The sequence below is a fragment of the Strix aluco genome, chromosome 1, assembly GCF_031877795.1.
Source record: "Strix aluco isolate bStrAlu1 chromosome 1, bStrAlu1.hap1, whole genome shotgun sequence".
In the NCBI taxonomy this organism is placed as follows: Eukaryota; Metazoa; Chordata; class Aves; order Strigiformes; family Strigidae; genus Strix; species Strix aluco.
This window is the reverse complement of record NC_133931.1, coordinates 162224485-162248254: the sequence shown is the minus strand read 5'-3', so window position 1 is coordinate 162248254 and position 23770 is coordinate 162224485. Positions and strand designations below refer to the sequence as shown.

Below are 23770 nucleotides of genomic sequence, written 5' to 3'. Positions count from 1 at the left end.
TAATACTTGCTTTTAGGGTCTGAAAATGAAGTAATGAAGTGTTGAACTCCAGCACACTTCTCTTAGCTCCAGAACTTTCCTGGATCTAATAATGCTCTGGGTCCAATGCCCTTAAACTCTTTGAGTAACATTGAACCAGTCTGGAGCAAGTTGCTTCAACCTGACTTTTAATTACAAGATCTGTGACATACACATTTACAGGCATACCTACATAATCACACTTGCATAGATATGTATCTGTGCATGTAAATGTGCATGCAACACGTGCCTGCATGGTCTATATTCTTTATGTTGCTTGACTTCTTATAACATACACTTTCTGAAGGTAAAAATCTTGCCAATCATGTGTATTTGTGGTGAAAAACATCCATCACTTTCTAATGCAAGATGCAGGTGAGCTCCAAAACACTCTCCCCGAATGTCACCATCCTATAATCTATATGAGCTTTCTGTAGGAGGCTAGCTGCAGAATGACAGAGCCTGAATTAGACACAACTCTGTAATACTGATGAATTTCATTTTTACTCACTTTGTAGCACTTCTCTGCCATTCACACTTCTTGAAAGAGGGTATAAAATGAAGCTATTATAGCACGATCGAGCATTATATTCCCTTCTTTAGATTAACCATACACAGTACCAGACCATGGAGAATAAATCCCTGTGCTGCACATATGTGATGTGTCTAGTTAGAATAGAACCTGTTTCAGTGGGGTTACACCTGGTCTGAATTTGACTCAGGCTGAACTGCAACTAAGCTTTCATTTACAGCATATTACATGTAATTAACTAGAGACCTTTTAATGTAAAAACAAGTTTCCATTCAAAGGCAGCTTTGCATCTCACTTAGGCAGATCCCAACAGTGATAATAAAACAGCAAAACACCTGTAATGCTCACATACTGAACACACTTTTTATCCTGTACATCTTATAAGGAGCTTCTTGCAAAACATTGGTGAATATATTGTGTTCTACCTGTTCTACTCTAAACACATCCTTTTTAAGATTAATTTAATTAAGCAGTATTTGAGTGTATCCTTTTACACAGATTTAAATACATAAATATACAAACGTGAAAGTTACCTGCCTAAAACAGAAATCAAAAGTAAGAATTAAGCAGTTGGCTTTCAGTAAAAGTTAGATACAAATTCTCAAATGGGGGTCTTCTGTTTTTTAGTGCAATTGTCAGCAATCTGGGCACGGAGTCAAGCAATGAAGAAATGAAATCTGCATATATGACAAAATTATTTTGAGCAGCGTGGTGAAGAGCCAAGAGGTTATCTTTAGAGCCAAGTATGTTAAATGAATGAGCAATACTGATAGCAAGATGCGTATCAATACTGAAGGGGAGTCTGAGCTACTCATACACTGGTTCTACATTAGCTGAGCCAACTCATGAGAAGCACTTGCTTGTCTCAATGCGGAATTCAATGGAGGAATGAAAATTTGATCAACGTGAAGCTATGGCAAAAACATGTTAAGATAAATGGAATGGGAGACAGAACACAGAATACTATTGTGCATTTGAATTGCTGGTCCTCTGCTGGAATATTATTGCATGTAGTAAAGGGAGACTGTTTCAGACAGCATCGGCAGAAATGACAATGCAAGAACTCTAAAGAGCACACTGAAAACAACCATTTGCCTCAGAAAGGAGATGAATAAGATGAGACATAATAAGAATATATAAAATATTGAATAAAGAAGGAAGACTGAGAACATGAGGGCTCCCTGTCTTATAACTATGAGACATTCTGTTAAATTCAAGAACTGGATAATTTAAACCTGATAAAAGGATACTCTTTTCTTTTTTTACACAGTGCCTAATTAGACTGTTGGGCTCTCTGCTGGAGATACTTTCACTTTTCTCTGTGATAACCTGATACTTCATTTGTATATCTTAACTCTGTTTTTATTTTTCTCTTTGCTTTTCTCTCCACGTTTGCCAAGGGGAACTGGAGAGAAATTAATACATGGTGACTTGTCTCTAGATATAAAGCAGTTCAGAGAGAAGGGCACTGACTAATTATACAACAAACGCTCTATACAAGGAGCTTATATGAGATGAGGAAAGCATTGAGAATACACAATACCTGCTTGCAGAAACACAGACTCTTGTCTTCCTCACTGATATTAATCCACTGCTGCCTAAGCTCACCCTACAAACCTGGTTATCCCTTTCTAGTGCTCTTTGTGAAAGTATCCTCACCACCATTCCCTGATGCTCAACTTCAGATCAGTCCAGAGCAAAGTGACAGGACCCAGAACAGCCAAGATCTGTCTGTAATTAACCACACTATGTTAATTGCTCCTTCCTGTTCTGATGACATCAGGGAAGCAGGAGCAGAGCCTGGGTGGAGAAAAAAAAAAAAAAAGAAGTGCTTCTGTGCTTTCTCCATTTCTTTCAAACCTTGGAGGAGATCCCAAAGGGCTCTCGTGCTCACATGAAGCTGAATTTTAACATGTTATGAGATGGCTAAGGTGTATTCACAGTTACATCTGCCTAGACCCAAAGAAAGTCTCTTGTAGTAGGGGGAACTACTCCTGATTTAAACACCTTGTAGCTGACAGAGAATTCAGCTCATTTTCTGAAAACTAACTTTGTAAATTTGGTTTCGCAGCACTGCTAAGGGACTAGAAAAATACAGAGGTTCTGAATTTCAGATCATATAGAACATGAAGTCCCAACCTCCTGTGTTTATTAAGACCAGCTAATTTTTTGTATCGGTATTCTTAATATCATGGGAAGTGATTACTCCCTCTATACTCACTCTAGGCCATGCTGTCTCTCAAAAAGAAGTGCTGCTGAAGTGCAAAGTCTAATAATTGTCACAGGTAGCAGATATAACATTAAGTACATCCTGACAAAAGATTAATAGCAGGGGTGCTGCACTGCAGGACTGAGGCAGGTAACCAAATGAGTAAATGTCAAATGAAGGATTATCCTCATTTGATGCTATTTCATACGCCTCCTTTCTGCATAATCTCTCCCAGCTGAGACCTAAACCAGGTGTTTTCAAATGCACAAAGTAGAAGCTCTACCTAGTGTGCTAAAGGAGATCCACTATTAGCTGTCAGCAGGAGCGACATCTTCTTTTCAAGTACTCAGCCAGTAGTCAGGATACAGCATTACACTGCCAGCTGACAATGACAAAGCGCCCGCCTAGTCAAGCCCTATCTGGATTGTACTAAACTTTTATTATTTATTATTTTAACTGCAGTAGTACCCATGTCAAGGACCAGAGCCCTTCTTTGCTCGGCTCTGTAAAAACAGAGCCTGAAACGTGGCTCCTTTCATTTGATTTCATCCTCAACATCCCACAGTGCTCATATAGAGGGTCCTACGCTGGGCAGCTGTGTGAAGCACAGGATGTAATCTTTTAGCCAGAGGATGTACTTTTTTTAGCCAATGCAATGACCAGTCAGGTCTTGGAGACATCTTCCTAACACAAGTAGCACCTTTGCAAAAACAGGTTAAAAGAGCATAGAGCCTGCCAAATCAAACATACCAGAATCAAACCTTTCCGCACCTTCATGCGCTGACTCATCTGCTTTTAGTTACGTGACCACACACCCCTTTTTGCCTCTGCAGAATTCATTACTTGTTCAGTGCACAAGATGCGCAATAGTCTTCAGTGAGAGACCCTCTGGTATTTTTCTTCTCCTTGCCCAGAGGCCTTTCTTCCATTGTATTTAAGCCATCAGTGAATACATAATTACTGATGCCCTCCTGAGCTCCTCTACTGTGCTCATCACTCTATAATCTAAGTGCTTCACAAAACATTAATGCTTTCAACCCCCCTCTGAGGTGAAGGGGAAGGACTCATTTTGCACAGGAACACGAATCAGAGAAAGATGAAGGTTAAAAGTGCCACTCATTGTGGTTGCCCAATTTCAGACATGGAGACCAGATCTCGCAGGTTAGTTAACATGAGCAATTCGGCTCCTCTGCATAATTAAGAGTGCCAGGCTGGGACTTTAGAAGAGAAATTATGAGCCTGGTGGTCCCTTCCGACTAGTTCCGTTCGCCCACCATCAGGCTGGGATTACATTGCAAGAGCAGGGTCTGCCCTCCAGGCAGCAAACCACCAGGTAAGAGGCTCCCTCCTCTTTTACAGCTGCCTGGGGCAGGTGAGGCAGGGTCCTGCGGCTCTGACTGATCCGGAGAGGATGTTCAGCCCAAACACTGCAGCAGGCAGGGGCCCGGTGAAAAAATACTGTGCAACCCTGAAATTAAAGATGGTATCAAAGCACAATCACAAGGGGGCAGTACCTTCATTCTCCTTAATGACCGGCTTCTGCATGCTTTATTTTGCAGCTTTTTCTCTCTTCTAGCATAATCCTATGTTGTGTTATAGAAAAGCATTTTGTCCCAGCTTGCTTAACCTGGACAGTTCCTGGTCTGAGTCCCGGCTCCTCTGAAGACTGCTTTCTTTTCACAAGGCTGGTATGGCTGGGCTGACAGTTTAGCCTCCACAGGCTTCCCAAGGAGGTACCAGATTAACCAGAGCTGCAGCTGCAGGTAAAGGTCCTCCTTCGCCTCTGTGGGCCCCGGGACTGGAAGATGCTGAACACTTAGTCTATTTAACACATGCTAATAGAAACTCTTAAAGGCTTATCTCTTGGCTGAATGAGACAATTCCTCAAGAACATCAAAGATCATATCTATAGCATCTAGGCAACATTCCTGGCAAATTTGAGCTTCTCAGTGAAAAGGTACCAAGAGGTCTTTTACAGTCTGTACAGGAAAGTCTCTTCTTCCCTAACTTCATTCTGATAAATGAGTAACTTTGTTGATGCTTCCTGGAAATACTCAGCATTAGATAGGTATCTGCCATGAAAAATACTGCCAAGTGTAAACTATTTGGGCTAAGTTAAAAGTGACTGGAAACAAGATCTAAAAGTAGAAGGATTGTGTAATGTTAAGTATAGTTAATGCTACTGATGTTGCCTCAAATACAAATCCTTCCTGTCTCACAATTGCATCTAGTGGCCTGCACAACTGTGCCATTTTTTTGCAGCAACTCCTATGAGATTTACCTGCAAGTTTCCAGAAGTTAGAGTTTTACACTAGGAAAAGTTTTTTCTAGACTTTGATCACTGTTGCCGACAGGATATTAAATGGGATGAACCTATGGTTTGATTCAGTACAGCAGTTCTGGTGCTAAATACATTATTTACAAGACAGTGAGTTGCAATAAATTCAGTTTTACTGATAGTCTTGTTGCTATTTAGTCTCGGAATTTATTAAAGCAATGAAATGTGGTTTGGGTTTAAAACCTTACGTCACTATTTACTTTGGTGTAAGTCTTTTATAGACAGGTTCACATGGGAGAAGTTAAAGGGCATCAACAGAGGTGAGCTGCAATGCTGGAAAAAGAGCTAGCTCTCCCCCTCTCCTTCCTTTCCACTGGCAAGAGTAGAGATGAACATTTCTAACTTTTCATGTTGAACAGGCATACTCTTATCAAAAATTAAAAAATTATTAATTCAAAATCATGTGATATTTTGTATTATGCATTCCCAGAAAGTAAGACCAGGAAGTGCTGAAAGCTTTGGTCAGCCATAGGCTCAGTCACACAAGCTTTGCTTTCTTCAGTGACACCGGTTCACAAGACTCACTGTTCTACTCCTTAGCATCCTTACTCAGTCTCTGCCCATAACTTACTCCAGTTCCACAACTGCCTTCAACAAAACTATTCATCTGACTCCAGCTTTGCAGGGATGGCCCTTAGGTTTCTGATTCTATGTTTCAAAAACATATACCAACCATTTCCATCTGTGGAGGAAGAGTAAAAGGAGGGAAGACTTACTCCACTGTAGAGGCTATGCCAACTTTCATGGACTATTTGCTTTACCAAAGTTACAAGCAATGGAAAAGGAGGTTAGTAATTAAAGTGCCATCCCGTCTTAACGACAGTGGGGATAGTACACCTCCACACCATGCATGTATTTAACAGATGTGGTCCAAAACTGCTGCCAGCTGTTGACATAAATCATATTCCACATTATGGAGCTTCGTAACTGTGACCGTGGTTACACAGATTGCAGAGTTGTATTGCAGAGTTATGATATCATACCTGTGAAATACTATACAGCTATTCAAGTACATCAGAGCTACGAAGCATGCCTGTTTAAAAGAAGTGCTAAAAAAACCCCAACCGCACTTATACTAATACCAAATATTTACAGTGCTGTCACCTTCAAAGTCTGGCAGGCTGATGGTTTCTAACACACCAGTTGCATGCCCCTTTTTCTCCAAAAGTGCAAATCCCCATAGCCAGTTTTTGAAGTTCTAAGTGTGTCATTTTTGCTGGAGAGGCATGTTTGAGCCCTGCCAAAACTGGGTCTTTTAGATCAAGAAATTGCTATGGGGACTTGCTCCTCTGCCTCATTGCAAATCGAAGGTGGAGGCTGCTTTTAAGCCAGGGACCAGCAGCACTCTTTGAGTGCCATAAATGCAAACTCAGTATTTTCTGGAGGCTTTGGAGAGGTGGGGGATTTTTTTTGGAATAACAAAGGAGCTTTTCTCAGTTAACATATAGCAATCAAACACAAGAACACTCTGCAGCTGCATCGCCATTTTTTCTGCTGCTTCTCTTAATTTTCTTCCACTCTCTTTTTTTTGACATTCTTGCTTTTGTTCCTTGTCCCTGTGCCCTGTTTGCTTCCCTTTCCTGTACAACTTCTGCCCACCTCTTCCCTCGCTACTCTACTCTTCTGCCTCCAGAACTACCATTTTTGCCTGCTTTCTTGTACATGCAAGTGAAGCTGCCAAGTGAAAATCACAGCATTTCTGATGATACTGGATGATAACAGTACTTCCTTGGTACAAAAAGAAGATAATTTAGCCACAGAAAGTCTAATCTTTCAATACATGAACTAAAATATGAAGAAAAACTTGGGAGATAAATACCAAGAAGTTCTAGCCAAACATTTTAACTGAACAGTACCACGCATCTGTGCTTTACTCTCTGATGACTGTAATGTAGGAACGTTTCACAGTCCATCCTATCTATGGCCAGAAGAACCCAAGTGACTTAAGTCACAAACCTGTTTTAGAGCTTCTTCTCTGAAAACAGATTCCCAAGCACACAGACACACACACCATTAATGCTGGTCAGATGGAATATCACCTGCACTGGACAGTAATATGCCAAAAAGTCCCTTGTGGTTACCTTTCTGAGCCAAGAAGAAAAGTATTTTGTACTTTAAATTAAGCTCCAGTGAACATACATTATAGAAACTGCAAAATACACGTATTCACAAAACAAAGTGGTTCCTTAAAGATGTGAGTATACATTCACATTTGCATGTGGTGTATGACACATAAATGAAAATATACAATATAGGTAGAAAATGCTATTCTTACCTTATTGCACTTGCAGATAAGTGGCCATAAGAACCACTGGCTGAGGAACTGCTACGAGAATTATTGAGAATTGTGACCAAGGAATTTGGAGATGTCCGTATCATGGTCTGAAGGTCAAAGCTGTGATCAGATAGGGGGGATATGGACAACGTACGCTTTCGGCTTGGTCTAGCTGACAATCTCGGACTCGGAAACCTGGCGCCTGTTATGTAAACACAAATAATTATCCACCAGGGTACTTAATCGCATTTATTTGTTATCAGTGATGGGTAGAGGGAGTCGCAAGACACCAACACGCTGTGACAAGCCCACTCTCTCCACTTGTGATCTACTGGCTATGATTGAGGAAAATTAGGAAGAAAAATCTATCTTCCTGTGGCTTACCTCAGGGGAGCTCTGTTTATTAATGTGCAAGCAAAATGATAAATTGCTAAACAAAAGGAAAAGACTTTTATGAGTTATCCCTCTCATTTCTGGTGATTTATGAATCTGATGGCTTCTTAGACATTCACATCATTAATTCAACCATGAGCAATGAGACAGTTGTTCAGATCTGGGCTACCAGCAAACCCAAACCCACATCACTTTAATACATACAGCCAAAGCTAAACTTGTAAAATACAGCGTAGAAATTAAAGGCAGCTTTTCCTTTGTTGACCATAATTCTGCCTGGTTGATAATTGATGCAAACCTAAAAATCAGGACTGAAAAAACACTATAAATGCCAGATCTATCAGCAGAAGTCAAACTGACATTCACAGCATTAGACTGAGAAACGGGCTTTATTTGACTTTGTCCAGGATCCCGTGATATTCTTGTGCTGGGATGTACAGGGGTCTATGATTGCCAGATTTCTTTAAGACTAGAGATTAAGCTTTTCAAAGCAGCAAAGAGAAGGCAACCACATAGATACCATTTAAATAAATATATATTACATTTCTAAATTTTCTGTGCTGCTCTGGAAATCTCTACCTCTTCCGGTCTATTTTACCATGTCATCCCAACTCTCTGCAGTCCTGAGGGAAGATATATCACCTTAAATTTCTTCCATTTTTTTAATTATTTTCCATCTCAGTTGAGACCAAGGAGAGAATTAGCTTCCCCACTGCATACTGAATTATTTCCTTTAGCAGTACTGCCGCTTCTACCTTTTTAATCCCTTTAACCTGTAGTAAAGGACTGAGTCCTAATGATTTTGGCAGCAGGGTCATGCAGGTCTTGGGTTTGTTACCTACTTTACAGCTACTTGTCCCAGAGTCCCTGGCATTGTCTGTAACTTGCTAATAATTCACAGCTGGTCACAAGCCTCCATCAGAGGTCTGCCTTTCCTAATTCTTTCTCATGTCTTGGTGCCCAGGACCATTTTTCAACAGGGTATTTAAGCTTAGGTGCCTAAGAGTAATCAGGAGAAGAGCCCAACTGACTCCACTCAGACTCACCTCAAGGACAGAGCTGGATTAGAATCTGCCATTATGTTTTCCTTACACACTTGAGTGGGTTGCCCTTCTTTCTGTTTGTGCTATCCAAGATTTTCATCTGGTATTAAAAGCTGCCATGTTATTGCTGCTGTGACTGTGTGATCAGATCTCTGTATACAGTCCTTCTCCTAATCTGTGCTTAGATTTGTCTCAACTAGCCAACATGAGTGTCAGTTGTCTTTGGCATCTGGCTAACACAGAGGTTTTTTCCCTTCGTGCAGTTTCCGCAACAGGCCTTAGCCCATACTGCTTCAGTCTTTCAATGAATATTCACGCTCTTGATTCATCATTTAAAACTTAGGCATAGCCTTTTATTTCTTCCTAAAGGCTACTACACGTTATTTTATGTAATCTGTTTTATCTCCTTTTTATGAGCTTGCTATTGTACTGTGCCTGCTTGATATTTCATTAGTGCTGTGCCTCCTGTCTTTTGTTTGTGCTAAAATAAAAACCAACACTGATCAGCAGCTATAAGAAGCTGCAACATATTTGGTAAGGAAATACAAGATACATGTCATGGTAAAACAAAAATAGTAATACTTTGCACTTAGATCTTTCATCCACAACTCTCCACTGCTGACTGTTCAGCCAGCATGAATGAGGACAATGCCTCTGAAGTCAGCAGTGGTAACATAACTTGTTGCAGCTAAGGATACAATTCGAGTGCTTTAGAGGTGAATAAACTCTGTTATCTGGTTTTACATGGGGATAGCTAAGTACAGGTGTTCATGGTTAAACAGCAAGTGAAGGGGACACGAAGACCTGCTATGCATTGGCTGACCAGCACAATGAGACGTTACTCAAACACTGCTACCACAGTATCATGCGTTACTACCAGCCATCCTAATGGTGTGCTATGTGCGACAGCAACAGTTTGCAGTCATGTGAACATAATTATGAACCCTCTGTTTCCCTCAAACTGATGGGCACAGACCTCATCGTGCCAGCAAGAAGGCAGCAGAGATGCTCAGAGGGGACAAGCACAGATCACCTTCTTTTCATAAGCAAGTTAAATTTCTGTATTTACAACTGAGAGTCACTGTGTGCTACTGATGGCCAATGTATGAACAGTTTCAAATGTGATTTCCATGAGAAACACTTTCAAAAAATTACTTGTTATGGAACTGAAGTCCAGTTTTGAATCTGTACAACCACAGAGGGATTGCCACTTATTTGAGAAATTCATTACAAGCCTGCTAAACGTGGACTACTGATACTAACTAAAGAGGGGGTGCATAGGTTTGATCAAAAAAGTGAAGAAGTTGTTAAGAATACTAGCACCTGAGCATCTCTCCTTTGAAGCTAGACTGGGCAATAAAAGCAGGAGACGACAGTTGTGTTTTGCTGCTTCTGTGATCAGACACCATGTATTTTCCATGCCACAACCTCCCAATCAGACTCGCCGGTACTCCAGCCTGCATCTCAGAGACAAGCATTACCAACAACTGTTCAAAGCTCTTACCATCTTGGAGAGAAGCACAGTCACCCTGGACAGATCACAGAGGAGGGGAATTTATACTCCCTGTGGTGCTCTGCAGACTCTCAAAAACTTGAACGACTTCCCTCTTCCTCCTCACCCATTCTGCACTTGAGCCCATCTCCTTTACCCATTGCCTAAGTCATGCTACGGCTCTTGTAAGAGGCCCTCTCTGCCCACTCCTCATTAAACCTCCCCCTTGCCTGCCAGCTGCTGCCAGGGCATCCCTGTCCCTGCTCTGTGAGGGATGCACCAGTTCTGCAGCCAGTGATGGAGAAAGATACTCCTTCCAGATTCCAGGGGCAGAGCCCAGGCTTCAGCCACACCACGCCGCAGTCTCAGGCTTCCACTTCTCCTCCAGGCAGCGCCTGTTTCAAGCCCCACCTAGACCTGGGAATTCGGCAGCCCCCTCCATCTACCTGGGACAGGAACACCCTCCTAAGGGCCAACAGCCTCCTGCAAAAAGGGAGTATTTCTGCTTCGCAGCAGGAGCTCAACAGCTGAGGCCCAGCATGAGCTGTACAGAGGAGAGGGGGATTCGCTTCAAGGGAGGCCACAACTTTCAAAATTGAAAATACAATTAAATGGAATTACTGTTTTTTCAGATCTTCGTGGTTTAATTAGGTTTCACATGCCTAAAAAGTCTTAAGCATGAGCTGACCACTCATTACGCTACAGGACGTTTGCTAAACCATTCATTTAGCATAACATCAGTCTTAGTTAGTATGTTACTATAAAAAGGAATAGGTCACAATTTGTCAGTGCCTCTGAATACTAAACCAACTTTCAGCCCTGCCCAGGCATTTATTTTAAAAACAAATACTTCAATATTTATTTAGCAATTTGAGATGTTCATCCGCTCACAGTATTCTCCCACCGAAGCATTACATTCCCTACTCAATAATGCTTTAAAATCAAAAAATGCAGGAGCACTGATTCACTAAAAATCCATTTACCTCTGTGCATGTGCTGAAAAAAACCCATCAGTTTTGGCAAAGCATGCAAATGGAAGCTGACAGTGAAGATTTGTTTAGGAATGTCACCTTTTTGGAGTAGACATTACAGTAATAAAAAGTCAGTAGTTGATAGTGAAGACTTGAGTGCACCAACAAAAAATCCAGCAGGTGTCAGAAGAAAAGATCTCACTCCTGAGGTGGAGATCAATTCTAAAATAACAGATATCTATCTCCATCATAAATTTCAAAAATGGAATATGCCATCCAGCAAATTTGCCCATGAATTTGATTTCTGAGTTGAAGTTTTTAGCATTGCTTAATCATTTATAAGGCAATCTTCAGACATGTATCATTTATTCCATCCCTTTAAATCAAACTTCTTCAACCTTTTTTCTCCCATCCCTCTAAATCAAACTTCTTTGAACCTGTCTCAGGCACTAGTTTTTGCTGAAGGCTGTGAACATGGGAAGTTTGATTTTTTTTTTTTTTTACATGAAAGCTTTTTTCTCTTCTTTCTTTTCCTTCTGGTTTCTGCTCACAGATGTGTAAACTTTGTTTCACTTCATGAAACTTTGTCATAAATTTTGGTGCAGCTTTCAAAATGGTAAATCTGTCATCAGTATGAGAGGAAAATGAATGACTTTGTTACTCCACCCTCATTCTCCAACTGTGTCTGAAAATCAGAAATCAAACCCAGTCCAAAGCTGCTCACATTGGCTTAACTCTTCAGGCTGGCAGAACTCTTTAAGTCAATTGTCTCTAATGCCAAAAGGGGTAGGTCAATGCTGAACACCTTTGAAAAAGAAAAACCTCCTATTCTGAGTAAGCATAGGCAAAAGTTAATCAGAGTGAAGATATTAATACTCTCAGGGTTAATCTAGAAACCTCAGGGAACATGCTTGCCTTCCACTGAACACCAGTTAAAAGCAGAGCAAAACATTCCACAAGTGAAAAATGCAGCTATCAAACCCAAAAGGCTGTGATTTTTGGAATTATGTAAGTGCTTAAAAGACAGTATTTTTGGCATACAGTATCTTTACAGCCACAACAAGGAATTTCAGTTGCTGCTGCTGTGGTACTGTCAATACCTTCCCCATCTACTCCCGTCCTAGTTACTCTGATGTTTTACTTAAAGGTAGCACATGTGATCCTTTTAGATCAAGCAAGAAGATGGGAAGACTGCATCAGGGATTCTGGCCACCAAAAGTGTAAAAAAGCTTTATAGCAGCAAAGAAAATTCTGGTCCACTTTTCATGTCACACAGGACAGGATGAGGAAAAATGACAATCAAGCATACACAATCTTGACTTTATTCTTCCACAATATATTTGACAGTTCATGGACAGTGAAGTTCAGAGCTTCAAGAAGTCTACTGCTCCTCAGGCAAGATTTCACTTTCTGATTAACACTGCTCCCACTCCTATCATCCTCATTTTGAAATCAGTTTTCCAGCACCACAGAGCAAAACAAAAGGCCCAAAACTGCACAAACTGTATGTAATATGCTTTTGTGCCGAGTGCATGCTGGTGTTGGAATTATTATTTGTACTACAGAAGAGGGTAGAGATGCCAAATTACTGTGCTAGATGCCGCATAAACACATAATTAGGAGACAGACTTGCTTTACAAAAGAACAATGCCTTGCTTGTATCTATTTGGTTGTTGTGTGGAATAAATGAGTAGCAGCCTTTGAGTGAGTTGAGTCAACTTGCTCAGAATTTGATAGCAGATAATGAGGGAAACTACCAATCTCTCTTCTGTTTCCTTTGACAAGACTGGGCAAAGGCGAAAGAGTACTTTTAAGATTGTCATACAAACCCTTAAGAAGAAAGATCCAAACAAATAGCATTGCTTTGCATTGATCACTGTACTTTGTTACTAAATGCAAACATGGGCATTCTCATTGTTTTTTTGAAAAAAGTCTTAATATCGGCTTCCTGCTAATTGTTTTGTTCTCGTTTCTAATCTAAAATTCTGACAAAGAAGAAAGGGGTTTTCTTTAGCATGATGAATGATAGGACATTCGGATTCCTACTTAATGACAATTAATTTACTGTATACCCATGCAAGTTAAGATAGTTTTAATTAGTTTTTACAAAGTAAAAGGGTAACTTCATACTCAATTTAGATAAAAGCAGCCATTGCCTGACTAAACACATTCTCATCAAATACAGAAGGTGAGCTGGGTGACCTTACTAGGATTCACTCTTATTTTAATTCTCTATTTACTGTTTAAAAATAACCCATTTGCATATTAGTGCTACACATTTTTTTGTCTTTAATGCTGAAATAATCTCTAATTGAAAAGTTGCTGCTATAATGAATCTCAAATGTGTGATCTTAATTTTTAAAAACAAACACAAAACAAATTAAAAACGCATTTTGAATGTATCGTACCTAAAGCTGGTGACAGCAAATATCCTTATTAGAGATAGTGTTTAGGCACCTTTTATAAATGGGCTGAAGTTATGGGCAAAGGTCAAAACATCTTCTCTTAAGTAAGAAGTGATAACATTCCTGGGATGCAACAGCTGAAATTCTATGTAGATTACAGCAAACACAGTCTCTAACACGTGAAGGTCCTTTGTGCAAATGCCATTATTTGTGTGAGTACTGCAACATCTTCTGGTTTTCTTAAGTTTTCTGGCATACATCTGGGTATCTATCTTCCTATAGACTGAATAGAACCATCCAAATATGTGGTTTAGCACTGCTACGTACATGCATTAAGAAATTCTCTCTCAATAGGAACCAAAAACATTGAAAGTTTAAAATATCCCTGCTCACTGCAGGGGTGGTTGGACTAGATGACCTTTAAAGGTCACTTCCAACCCAAACCATTCTGTGATTCGATGATCCCTTTACGTCAATGAAATCATGTCCATTCATACAAGCTGGGGATTTTCCTTGCAGCTGGAATATAGCAGCAGATTTACATTACCTGAACCATGCATAAGTTTCCATTCTGCAAGGTATTATTAATATGCATCAAGTGCATTAGCAGCGTACCTCGCCTCTCCCTATTCCTCTCAAAATCCAAATTAGGAAGTATCATATCCTTAAGCTTTCAAGCACTGAAATCTGCATATTAATTACTGGTCCAGGCTACTTGTGTGGCTTTATTATGTTTCTGAAGTGGGTTCAAGTTATGTTACGTTACTGTAAGATCACTATGCACGCTACCAGTGCAGTGAGACTGATAACAGAAACTGAATTAAAAAATCCTTCACTATCAAGGTAACAAAACAAGTAGTTTCCCTGCCCAGTTTCACAACTATTTGTCTTGCCCGGTTCTTATAAAAATTGTTGGTCAGTCAACCACTTCACACTCCCAGGCATGTGTTCTGCAGGGGTAGCTATCGATATTCCCACGTGCTCCAGAGGTGAACCTCCCAGCTCCCACACTCCTTGAGATCAGCAGCTATGGCATGCAGCCAACAGCAGGGAACAAGAAACTGCATGCTAACAAAGATTTTAAAAAGCTGTGGGACACGAAATGGTCTAAGGCTATTGTGTTGCTCTGTACTACCAAGCAAGAGTCAACAGTCACCACCTTTTCTTGTCACCACCTTTTATTTTGCTTGTTGGAAGGGACTGAGTACATCCCAAACAGCATGTAAGCATCTTATGACTAGAGGGGAGAGCTCTGCATAATCCCTTCTGGCTGATCACAAGCAGCAGTAGTGAGCAGTTTGGAATAGGGTGCTCTCACTTCCTCCTTCACCAGAGAAAGGGAGACAGATTAGAAGTCTGAAAGATGCTGAAGTGGGTAAAGAAAGATCTTAATGTTAGGGAAAACTAAGTCAGGAATCCTTGAGAATTCAGCAAACTGCTTCACCTTAGAAGTGGTCTCAAAGTCTATCAGTCTATGATACACAACTTGTAAGCATGGTTACCACTCTCTAAAAAAGTAGGGGAACATGCTCTCCTATTGGAAAATCAGATGTAAACCTTTTATTAACAGAGAGCTCACATCAGGGAACTACTCAGCCTAACAATGAAAGTGAGTTTCTGACTGTGAATAGAAAAGGACATTTCCAAAAGCACCTAAGCCCTGCAGGAAATAAAATTTATAACCTGTTTTCAGGAGCAGTCCTGTTCCTCTCCCTCCTCACTTTCAAAGTCTACTTTCAGACTTGACGTAACCCTTGTACATTTGGCAATCAATGCTTTGGCCCTCCAGCCTCATGAGGAGGCTTACGTTGACTCCCACTTCTCTGTCTGCGTGGAGGCCTTTTGGGTCAGACCAGGGACAACCCACGTGGTTCCCTTTGTGGGACTGTCTGTATTTCTGGAAAACATCACTTACTATCCATGGCGTGAAGATACTCCATGTGAAGAGCACCGGCTCCTGCAGTGGCAGCTGAAGGGATGATGTCTGCATAGGGGCTGCGCTGGCCTGCCAACAGAGCCATCTGATGATAATATTCAGCTGGACTGACGCCAGCATGTGGAGCTAAAAACACAACATAAAAAGCACCGTTAATGACGTAAGATAAACGAGAAGGAAAGTTTTATCACATTGCTGGTTTCTCTGGCTATTAAAACAGCTTGTTTATTTTTTAATGTAATGCAATGTCTGCAGTATGCCACCACCGGTCAATATATTTCAACCAATGATACTGTAAAGACACCATTCAAAAAACAGCAAGGCATAAAATATTAATGAGCTCGGTGATCTCATACTTTTATATTTATTATTAAGTGACTCAAAAAGTGACAGGCTGACAGCAATGGAAACTAGTATGATTTATTTAGTGACATAAAAAAGCAGGAAAACCTTCCTACAGCTTTATTCCCATTTACCTCATCTCTGGCCCAAAGGACTCCATCTCTAAGGTAACAACGTGACTGAACTTCCATAAGCATTCCAGTTTCAGGAGTCTCTGCTTAGAGGACCAGAAGATTTTCACTCACAGTGGCAGCTTGTGTATAAGTTTAGGAGTAAACAAGGACAAATGTTTTCAAGATAAATACTAGTTTTCCATGAACAACATCAGGGCAGTTTTTGGGAGGACAGACTATAAAGTCAATGAATGTGGCCATCCCATCCTTCAAAGTTCATATATAAGCGTACTTGACGCACGAGCATATTTGCAGAGTCAAACCCACAGACTGGATAGGCTCCACATCCCTTCAGTGAGATTATGACTGATGCAGTCCTCTGATAATGACTTATGTTAGCCTTTCTCTCCTGTAAAAATAATATGCAAGCTTTCTTTCCCCTGCAGTTTTCAATCATGCCATCAAATAATGGGCAACTCTGGACCAACACAAAAATCCACATAATTTTAATATCATCTCATCTCAGCAAGCTTCAGAGGGTACCGTAAGTAGAGGATCATTTCATGGGCTTGGGGGAGAAGTACTCATAAAATAAGCTGGGCTTCATCACCCTGATCCTGAGTGTAACTTGCTATGTGACCTGAGGTGACCAACCTTCTTCTCTGCTCTCTACTTGTTGCACTCACAGAATAGTTAAAATTTCCTTATGCTCTGCTCACCAGAAGATGGTATGCAAGTTTGCCTAAAATACTTCAAGTTCCTTGGGCTACACCCCAACAGATTATTTTTATATTCTTTCATATTATTTAATGAGATTTTTCTTTGATCCCAGGAACTGAATCTTGAATGGAAGCAAAATTTTAAGCTGAAATGCAAACCTTAGAAGCAAAGAATCAACATTTGCACTAAAGGGAGGTAAACAAGGCATTGGAGTTTGGAGAAAAGTTTATTCAGCAACAGATTTCTAAAGTGTATAATCTGTCTTTATTTTTACCAAAGAAAATGGAAGAATGTGCTTTTGATGTTATAATGCTAAATATAATCCTTTTCAGGAAAGGTTCAGAAAAATAAAAGTACATCAAACAGGAACAGGAATGGCATAAAAATAAGCTGAGATAAATTAAAGGTTGCTGGTATTTTTTCCAAATTACAAATTGATTTATCGATTAAATATAATCTACTTCAGCCTCCACCACTTTCTGTGAAATGGCAAGAAAAATATTCAGAACAAATTTTAAAAGAGCAGTAACTCACACTGAATCACTGATTTAAAAAGTTTTACAGTAGTAGGCAACCAACATATCGTTCCAGACACACTGAAAATACTTCCTAAGCTTTCTGACATAAGTGTCTGGGTTAACTAACAATAACATTGGCTGCGAACTTTAAAATGAACTGCTGCAGAAAACATAGTGAGCATATAATTGCATTACTAAATGTTCCATATGCTGAGAAATGCTCTGGTGCTCTTTAAAGATCATTCCTTACTACCATCTTCAAACATAAAAAATTAGCCTACTAAATGATGTATTTGCATGAAGGGTAAATGAAGGGTAAACGGCAAGGTCCGCAGCCCTGAATTTTCTCCTGTTTGTTCCTGGGTAGCTTCAGCTTTGCCCCTACTTTTTTTACCAGGGGAGGCATTTGCTTCTGCATTGTGGGTGCTGCTGAGCTTCGTTTGAGCACTCTGCTCTCCACACACCACTGACTCAGTCCTTACCCCTGCCCTGAACCCTCTGTGTTACTTGGCCACCCCCGGCCCACCGATTCTGCCAGGTAAGGTGAAGTGACAAGACAGAAGACACTCTACCATTACTGCTGCTGTGGCAGTCATTAATTACAGCTGGCAAGACTCTGCTCTTCGTTATGTTCCAGATTGTTTTGGCTCCTGGCCATCCCCAGATCTGTGAGTCGACAGACTGAGCCCAGTAGTACACTGACCTAATTATCTAACTGGCCTAAAGCAATTAGGGTAGGAAGAGAAATCTTGCTATGACATTCAAAAGAACAATTACAACTTTCAAGTTTTCATAGTTCAAATGCTATATGACCTAAGCCATGGTGTCCATTATGTTATTAGTACATTATGTGCACGTACCCCTTTAAATCACAGGGGTTTTTAATTTACATTCTAGTAGTGCCCAAGCCATGACCTGGACTATGTGATCCCAGGAACCTACACCTGAAAAAAGCATTTCATTGTATACCTGACTGATCACACAACTAACTATGGATTCCAGAGAACAAATTTAACAGCTGTTCAATAAGCACGTTGTTTTACTGAAAGATCTCCAATGCTTCAATCAAGTTACTGTATTTTCACGAGGTGCTGCACAACACCTGGGCTGTGGTAACTGATCAAAGATAAGCTGTGAGTCTAGAGGAAACGTGAAGTAACGTGTATTTGTTTAAAACCCAAAGAAAGACGCTTAAGCTAGTAAGTTTAGTTTGTACTTATGAAAAGCTAAGGTTGTGTATACAGTCAGCAATCAAAGCTCAGGGGACAAGTGTTAGAGCATACTCAACTGCATTGTCCACACCTGAGTGTCTCGTGCCATCTGAAAGCCCGTGGGTATCCAAGGCACCTACATGAGGATGGCAGGTATGAGACAGGCCTTAGAGGAGAAAACTGCCTTTCCGAGGTAAGCAGTTGGAGTTTAGGCAAGGTATTTCAGACCTGAACTGACACCAAACACCTACGTTGTAGACAGATGAATCTTAGCACCAGTGCAGTTAAGATGGAGCTCCAGACTCAGCTGGTAACATGCAAGTGTCTGTATTTGGGTTAACTGAATAGTTCTCTAAGGCTCCACTGACTGCACTACCTAGAACTCACTGGACTATAACGGCAAGACAGCGCACCAAGATCACAGAGAGATTTCTATACTGTAAAGACCTAAATTCAGGTGCCAGAATCTGGAACCAAATTCTACCCTGAGACATCCTAGAGTTTCAGAGAGGTTACCAGTGGCCTGGTGAATATGGCAAAGCACCTCCAGAAGACCTCTGCCTTTCTGGAGTGTCAGCTGGGTACTGGGTTAGATACCCCAGTGTTATCTCAGATAGCACGATCTACCTACATCTATGCAAGTGACTTCAGTGTTGTGTACCCAAGACCAAGAACATACACAGATTAATGTCACATGGTTGTGATAGGTGGTTTCCTTCCCTCCTGCCTATGTATGTGCAACCAGAGCATACCCTAAGCATAAATGAAATTCTGCAGGCATGTGATCTGAAGATTCTTGAAGGAAAGATAGCAAAGTGTTCTGCATACTAGCTTTTGTGAAAAGCCCAAATACACAACTGCAAGAGTTTTCCCAATTTTTGACTCAGCTCCCTGAGACAAAACATGTATTTCTGAGCATTCAAACTGTTCCTTCAAAATATTTTTTTTAATACTTTGGCTAAAATAAAAAGGGTAGAATTAGCAAGGATTCATACAACATCCAAAGTGCTGCTAGGAAAGCCCTATGTGCATGCCATATACCTTGACTGACAATAGGTCATTAAAATTTATTCTCATAAGAATATGTGCCCATAACTAATGGATTAACTGTAAAGGTATATGTTCTTATAAGCGAGGATTAATTAGTTATCCGTTTGGATAGGGTGCACAGCTCATTTTTCAAATTCAGCTAAAGGCAGTTTAGCTCCATTTGGTGAGTTTCTGCATATACTGGGAAGATCTTTCCCATAGTTAAAATAAAAGTTTAATTATCTTCACTACATATTTGTTTCCGATCATGTTGTATTTTATCTCTTTTCAGCAAATGCTACAATTTTGAAATGTCAAACTGCTTACTCTATTATTGAAAAACCTACTGCTAACAAGACTGAGCCTTTTTACAATTCTGTTCATTGCTCGCTTTGGCAAAATTCCCATTGAAATGAATAGGAAATGTGTCAAGAGTAATGCCAAGAGTGATTGCAGGAGTTCACTTCAACACAAATAACCTGGAAAGTAATAGCCATGGTCACACCAAGACCTAAAGCACTGGTATTTCAAGTATACTGCCCACCATTTAAACAAAAGCGGCCAGTCCTGATCATCAGCCACGTCTCCTGCACCAGCATCATTTCATTTGGCCATATCATTGGCTAGGATAAACTGAAATAATTCTACATAACTTTTAACAGAACTATTGACTAAATATGACAAGACAGTGCATGCTTTACATGACTGAAAAATACTATTTTAATTAACAAGCCTTTTGCACCTGAAGAACTCCATGGTTATACACTGATGTGCACTCATGAAGAATCTGGCTCAATTCAGTGCAGATACAGTGGATTTCTTGGGAGATCAGAATCACACCCCAGCTCAGCTCCACCAATAAAAGATATCACAAGACATATACCACCCTTCCAGCTTAAATTTTGAATGAAGCAGGGCTTTTTTTTTTTTCTTCTCCCTGAAGTTTCAACATTTGTGAGATGTACAAATGAGCCATGATCGGCTGATGAAGTATTGAAACATTTATGACATAATGAATATGTCTGACAAACCTGCTGAAGCTGCTTTGAACAAGGGGGGAAAAATGTTGACAAGATTAATATAACTTAAGTTGCTACAATGACAGAAAACAGGAAGCCTGTCTTAACCCACCGTCTGTTGGGCTGAGTCCACGGGCTGCTGAGATCATGGAGAGGGATGGGCTGCTGTGCAGGGACCTGATGTAGTCCATGTAGGGGTTAATGTATGGGTGAGGGGTGCTGAAGGGAGATTCTGATGTCGCAGCAGGATTTCGGTGCGGGGAGATTCTAAGGAACGGAAGCTCTGAGTATGTCGGGCTACTAGATAAGGCAGAAGGCCTGGAAGAAAAAAGAAAGACAAACAAAAACCATCCAGGTTATCTACATGATAAAGAAAAATACTGTAAAGGTAACACATTCATTTCTTGAAGAATAACAACTGGGTTGCACATGTAATAGCTTCCACTAAAGTCAACTGCCTGGAAACAAAAAGGATAGGAAATTAGTTCTTCTCTATACCCATTATTAGCAACATTTCTCTGACAAATTTTAACACGAGTTTATATTTGGTTTAATCTTTACATCCCTCAATACCCTTTCCCCATGGAGATCAGCAGAAAATCACTTTAATTAGTGTGAAATATGCACCCTGTATACCACATATTAATTCTTGCTGCAATACGGAAGACATACTGAGATGCTGAATCATCTACATCTTCAAAACCATGTGGCTATTAGAAAAAGAGTTTTGAGAACTACACTGCGCCCACTCCCTTCACTTGCCAGCTTATTCTTCCTGAAACTACGAGATTGCACGTTTATACAGAAGTCACTTCAGAAGACCCAAACTTTGTAAGCCATTAAGATAGCTGGGTCCTTTAGAGCATTTTTTTGTTGATGTCCCTTCCCATGAAGGATGCAGAAAACTTGGTGGCAAAGGAAGAAAGATTGCTGCATATGTTTGGTTTTTAGCATGGTACCAGAGACTAATGCCTTTAACAAGACCACATTAATTAACTACCTCATTCTTGCAAAGGGAGAGGTGTGGTGCCTTTTCAGGCTACATGTATGAAGCTGTGATGAACCAAGGCTGAAAGCTGAGTTCTGAGCTGCCAAAAGATAAATAACTTGCCATAACTCTCCCCATCATCCCACCCTGTCAGTATGACAGCGTCCGGGCTCTGTGTGGAGACCTTTCTCTAGCAGCATCCTGCCTCCAAAGGCACTGGAAAAAGTCCAAATTTCATCAGAAGGGGTTGGAGTGCCTGCCCTTGCCAACCTGCTCTTTGGCAAAAGACAATGATTAAGCCTGTCATGCATTTGCTGTAGTCCAACTGGTTGACCCGAACTAAATGCCTTTTTGTCCCTGTTTTTCCAATTAATTTAGCATATATACAGCACAGACACAGGCAGCAGCTGTGAGAGCAGTGAGGGCAGCCTTTTCTTTTGATGCTGCTGGCTTACAGAGAATAATAAAACAAGAAATGTATTTTTTTTTCCTTTAACATACACATACCATGAACAGTGGAGATAGCTGTCATCGCCTAAAAGGCCAAAGAAGATAATCTTACAGGAGCCAATTCTACCCTGCCATCAGCTCGGAAATGCTAGCTTAGGAGTGGGACAAAGATCAAAGTTACTCACTCCTAACATGATGCCGGCTTCCCTGCCACAAAATCCATGAGGACTCATAAAATCTGGAGAATAAATATTTTTCCTGTTGTGCTTTTCTCCCTCTTTTCCTTTCTGTTCCCTTCCCTATTTGGCTTTTTTGTGTTTCTTGCCCTCCTACAGCTTTCTGCAAGGTAAGCCTGTTTAGCCTTCCCGTATGAAATTGCCTCCCAGCTCCAAAGTTTGTTAGAGAGCTGCATTCGTTGTGCGCTAGCAGCAGGTACCAGCAGCATAATCACTCCTCTGGCACCCAAGCAAGTGAGTCACATGAAGCCCAGCCACTCGCTGGTACACCTTCACTGTTTTTAAAATGCACCAAGAACCTGAAACCACCACTGTGCAAAACAGGCATCTCCTTTCCCCAGACCACTTTTTCTCTGCATGGTTTTGAAGCACCTTTGTTTTATGCTGGAAACACATCTTTACTCTTGTTGGTACTGTGGAACCCCACCAGCCATGAAGCATTGCTGTCTCATGGCTCACTGTCAGGCTGAGTATGGAAGGCAGGAGGCTTACAAGTCATGGTGATGTAGGAAGCAAAAATACCACAGCTGGCTATCACATTACAGAGTGAATTTTCCATCCTGGCAGTGAGGAAAATACAGTAGTATAGCAAATTTAATACAAGAGTAACAAAGAAACTAAGTTTAGATGTCATTTTACAAGTCATTTTTTCTAATGTGATCTCAACTCAGTTAGTTGAAAGTTAGAAACGCGAAGAGCATGCAGGCTAGCAGGAGCCCTGGCCTTATCTGGTGCATATCAAACAGAAAACTGTTTAAATGCTTTTGCAAGAAGGCTGAAAGTCTGTATCAGCCTGTGATTCACTCTCCAGCTGGCCATCGGCCAAACGCTGCCGCAGGAGCAAGATTAAGAGCCAGGCTGTCAGCTTCTCCCTCTAGATCCAGTGGGAGCCATTCAAGGACACTGGGACTCAACCGCTTCTACTCCTCCTCTGCCCTGCCTCTTCCTCTCTCCGCTCCTCTAAGCTCCTCAGTTTTCTAAGGATGCTAGGGAAAGGACGCCGACCTGGGTAACATCAATCAACAGCTGGCATATAAACCGTATTATCAGAGGCAGAAGTAAGGAGTCATCAGATTCCACATAAAATTCCCAGCTCTGGACTCTCATGTTTACTGATTTTTCTCCAACATCTGATTTTAACGTGCCGCTAACTTCCCCGCTCACTTCCAGCCTGCACTTTTCTCACTCCTCTGTGTTTCCAGACCCTCATTCCCCTACAGTCCCATTTTTCCTTCTGCCTCCATCTGCTCTCACCTCCCACTGTTTGAGCCCTCCTGATTTACTCCAGTAAACATCACATTCTTCCCTTCCTTTCCCTCTATGATTAAACTTCACTACGAACATCTTTCAAAAGTATTGTTTAACTCCCTTCTTCGAACTAAAACGTGACTTTTAGAAAGGCTGCAGCCAAACACACTTACTATTAGCTGTTGCTTTGCAACCTCTTTGCGCACCAATAAAGAGTGACTTTTGTCCTGTAAACAACAAACATTACAGCCCAGGAGTGGCTCTGCAGATACTGAATTCAGTGA

General features: G+C 40.8%; 1 protein-coding gene across 1 annotated transcript in view; it reads right to left on the bottom strand.

Moving 5' to 3' along the window:
- The window catches only part of GLI3 (GLI family zinc finger 3), a 208799-nt gene that overhangs the window by 48879 nt on the left and 136150 nt on the right, over nt 1–23770 (bottom strand). The window contains exons 5-7 of the mRNA XM_074843243.1: nt 20677–20882; nt 15592–15738; nt 7373–7574 (exon numbers count right to left, since the gene is read on the bottom strand). Of these exons, the coding sequence (XP_074699344.1) occupies nt 7373–7574; nt 15592–15738; nt 20677–20882 (555 nt within the window). The remainder of the gene's footprint in view (nt 1–7372; nt 7575–15591; nt 15739–20676; nt 20883–23770) is intronic.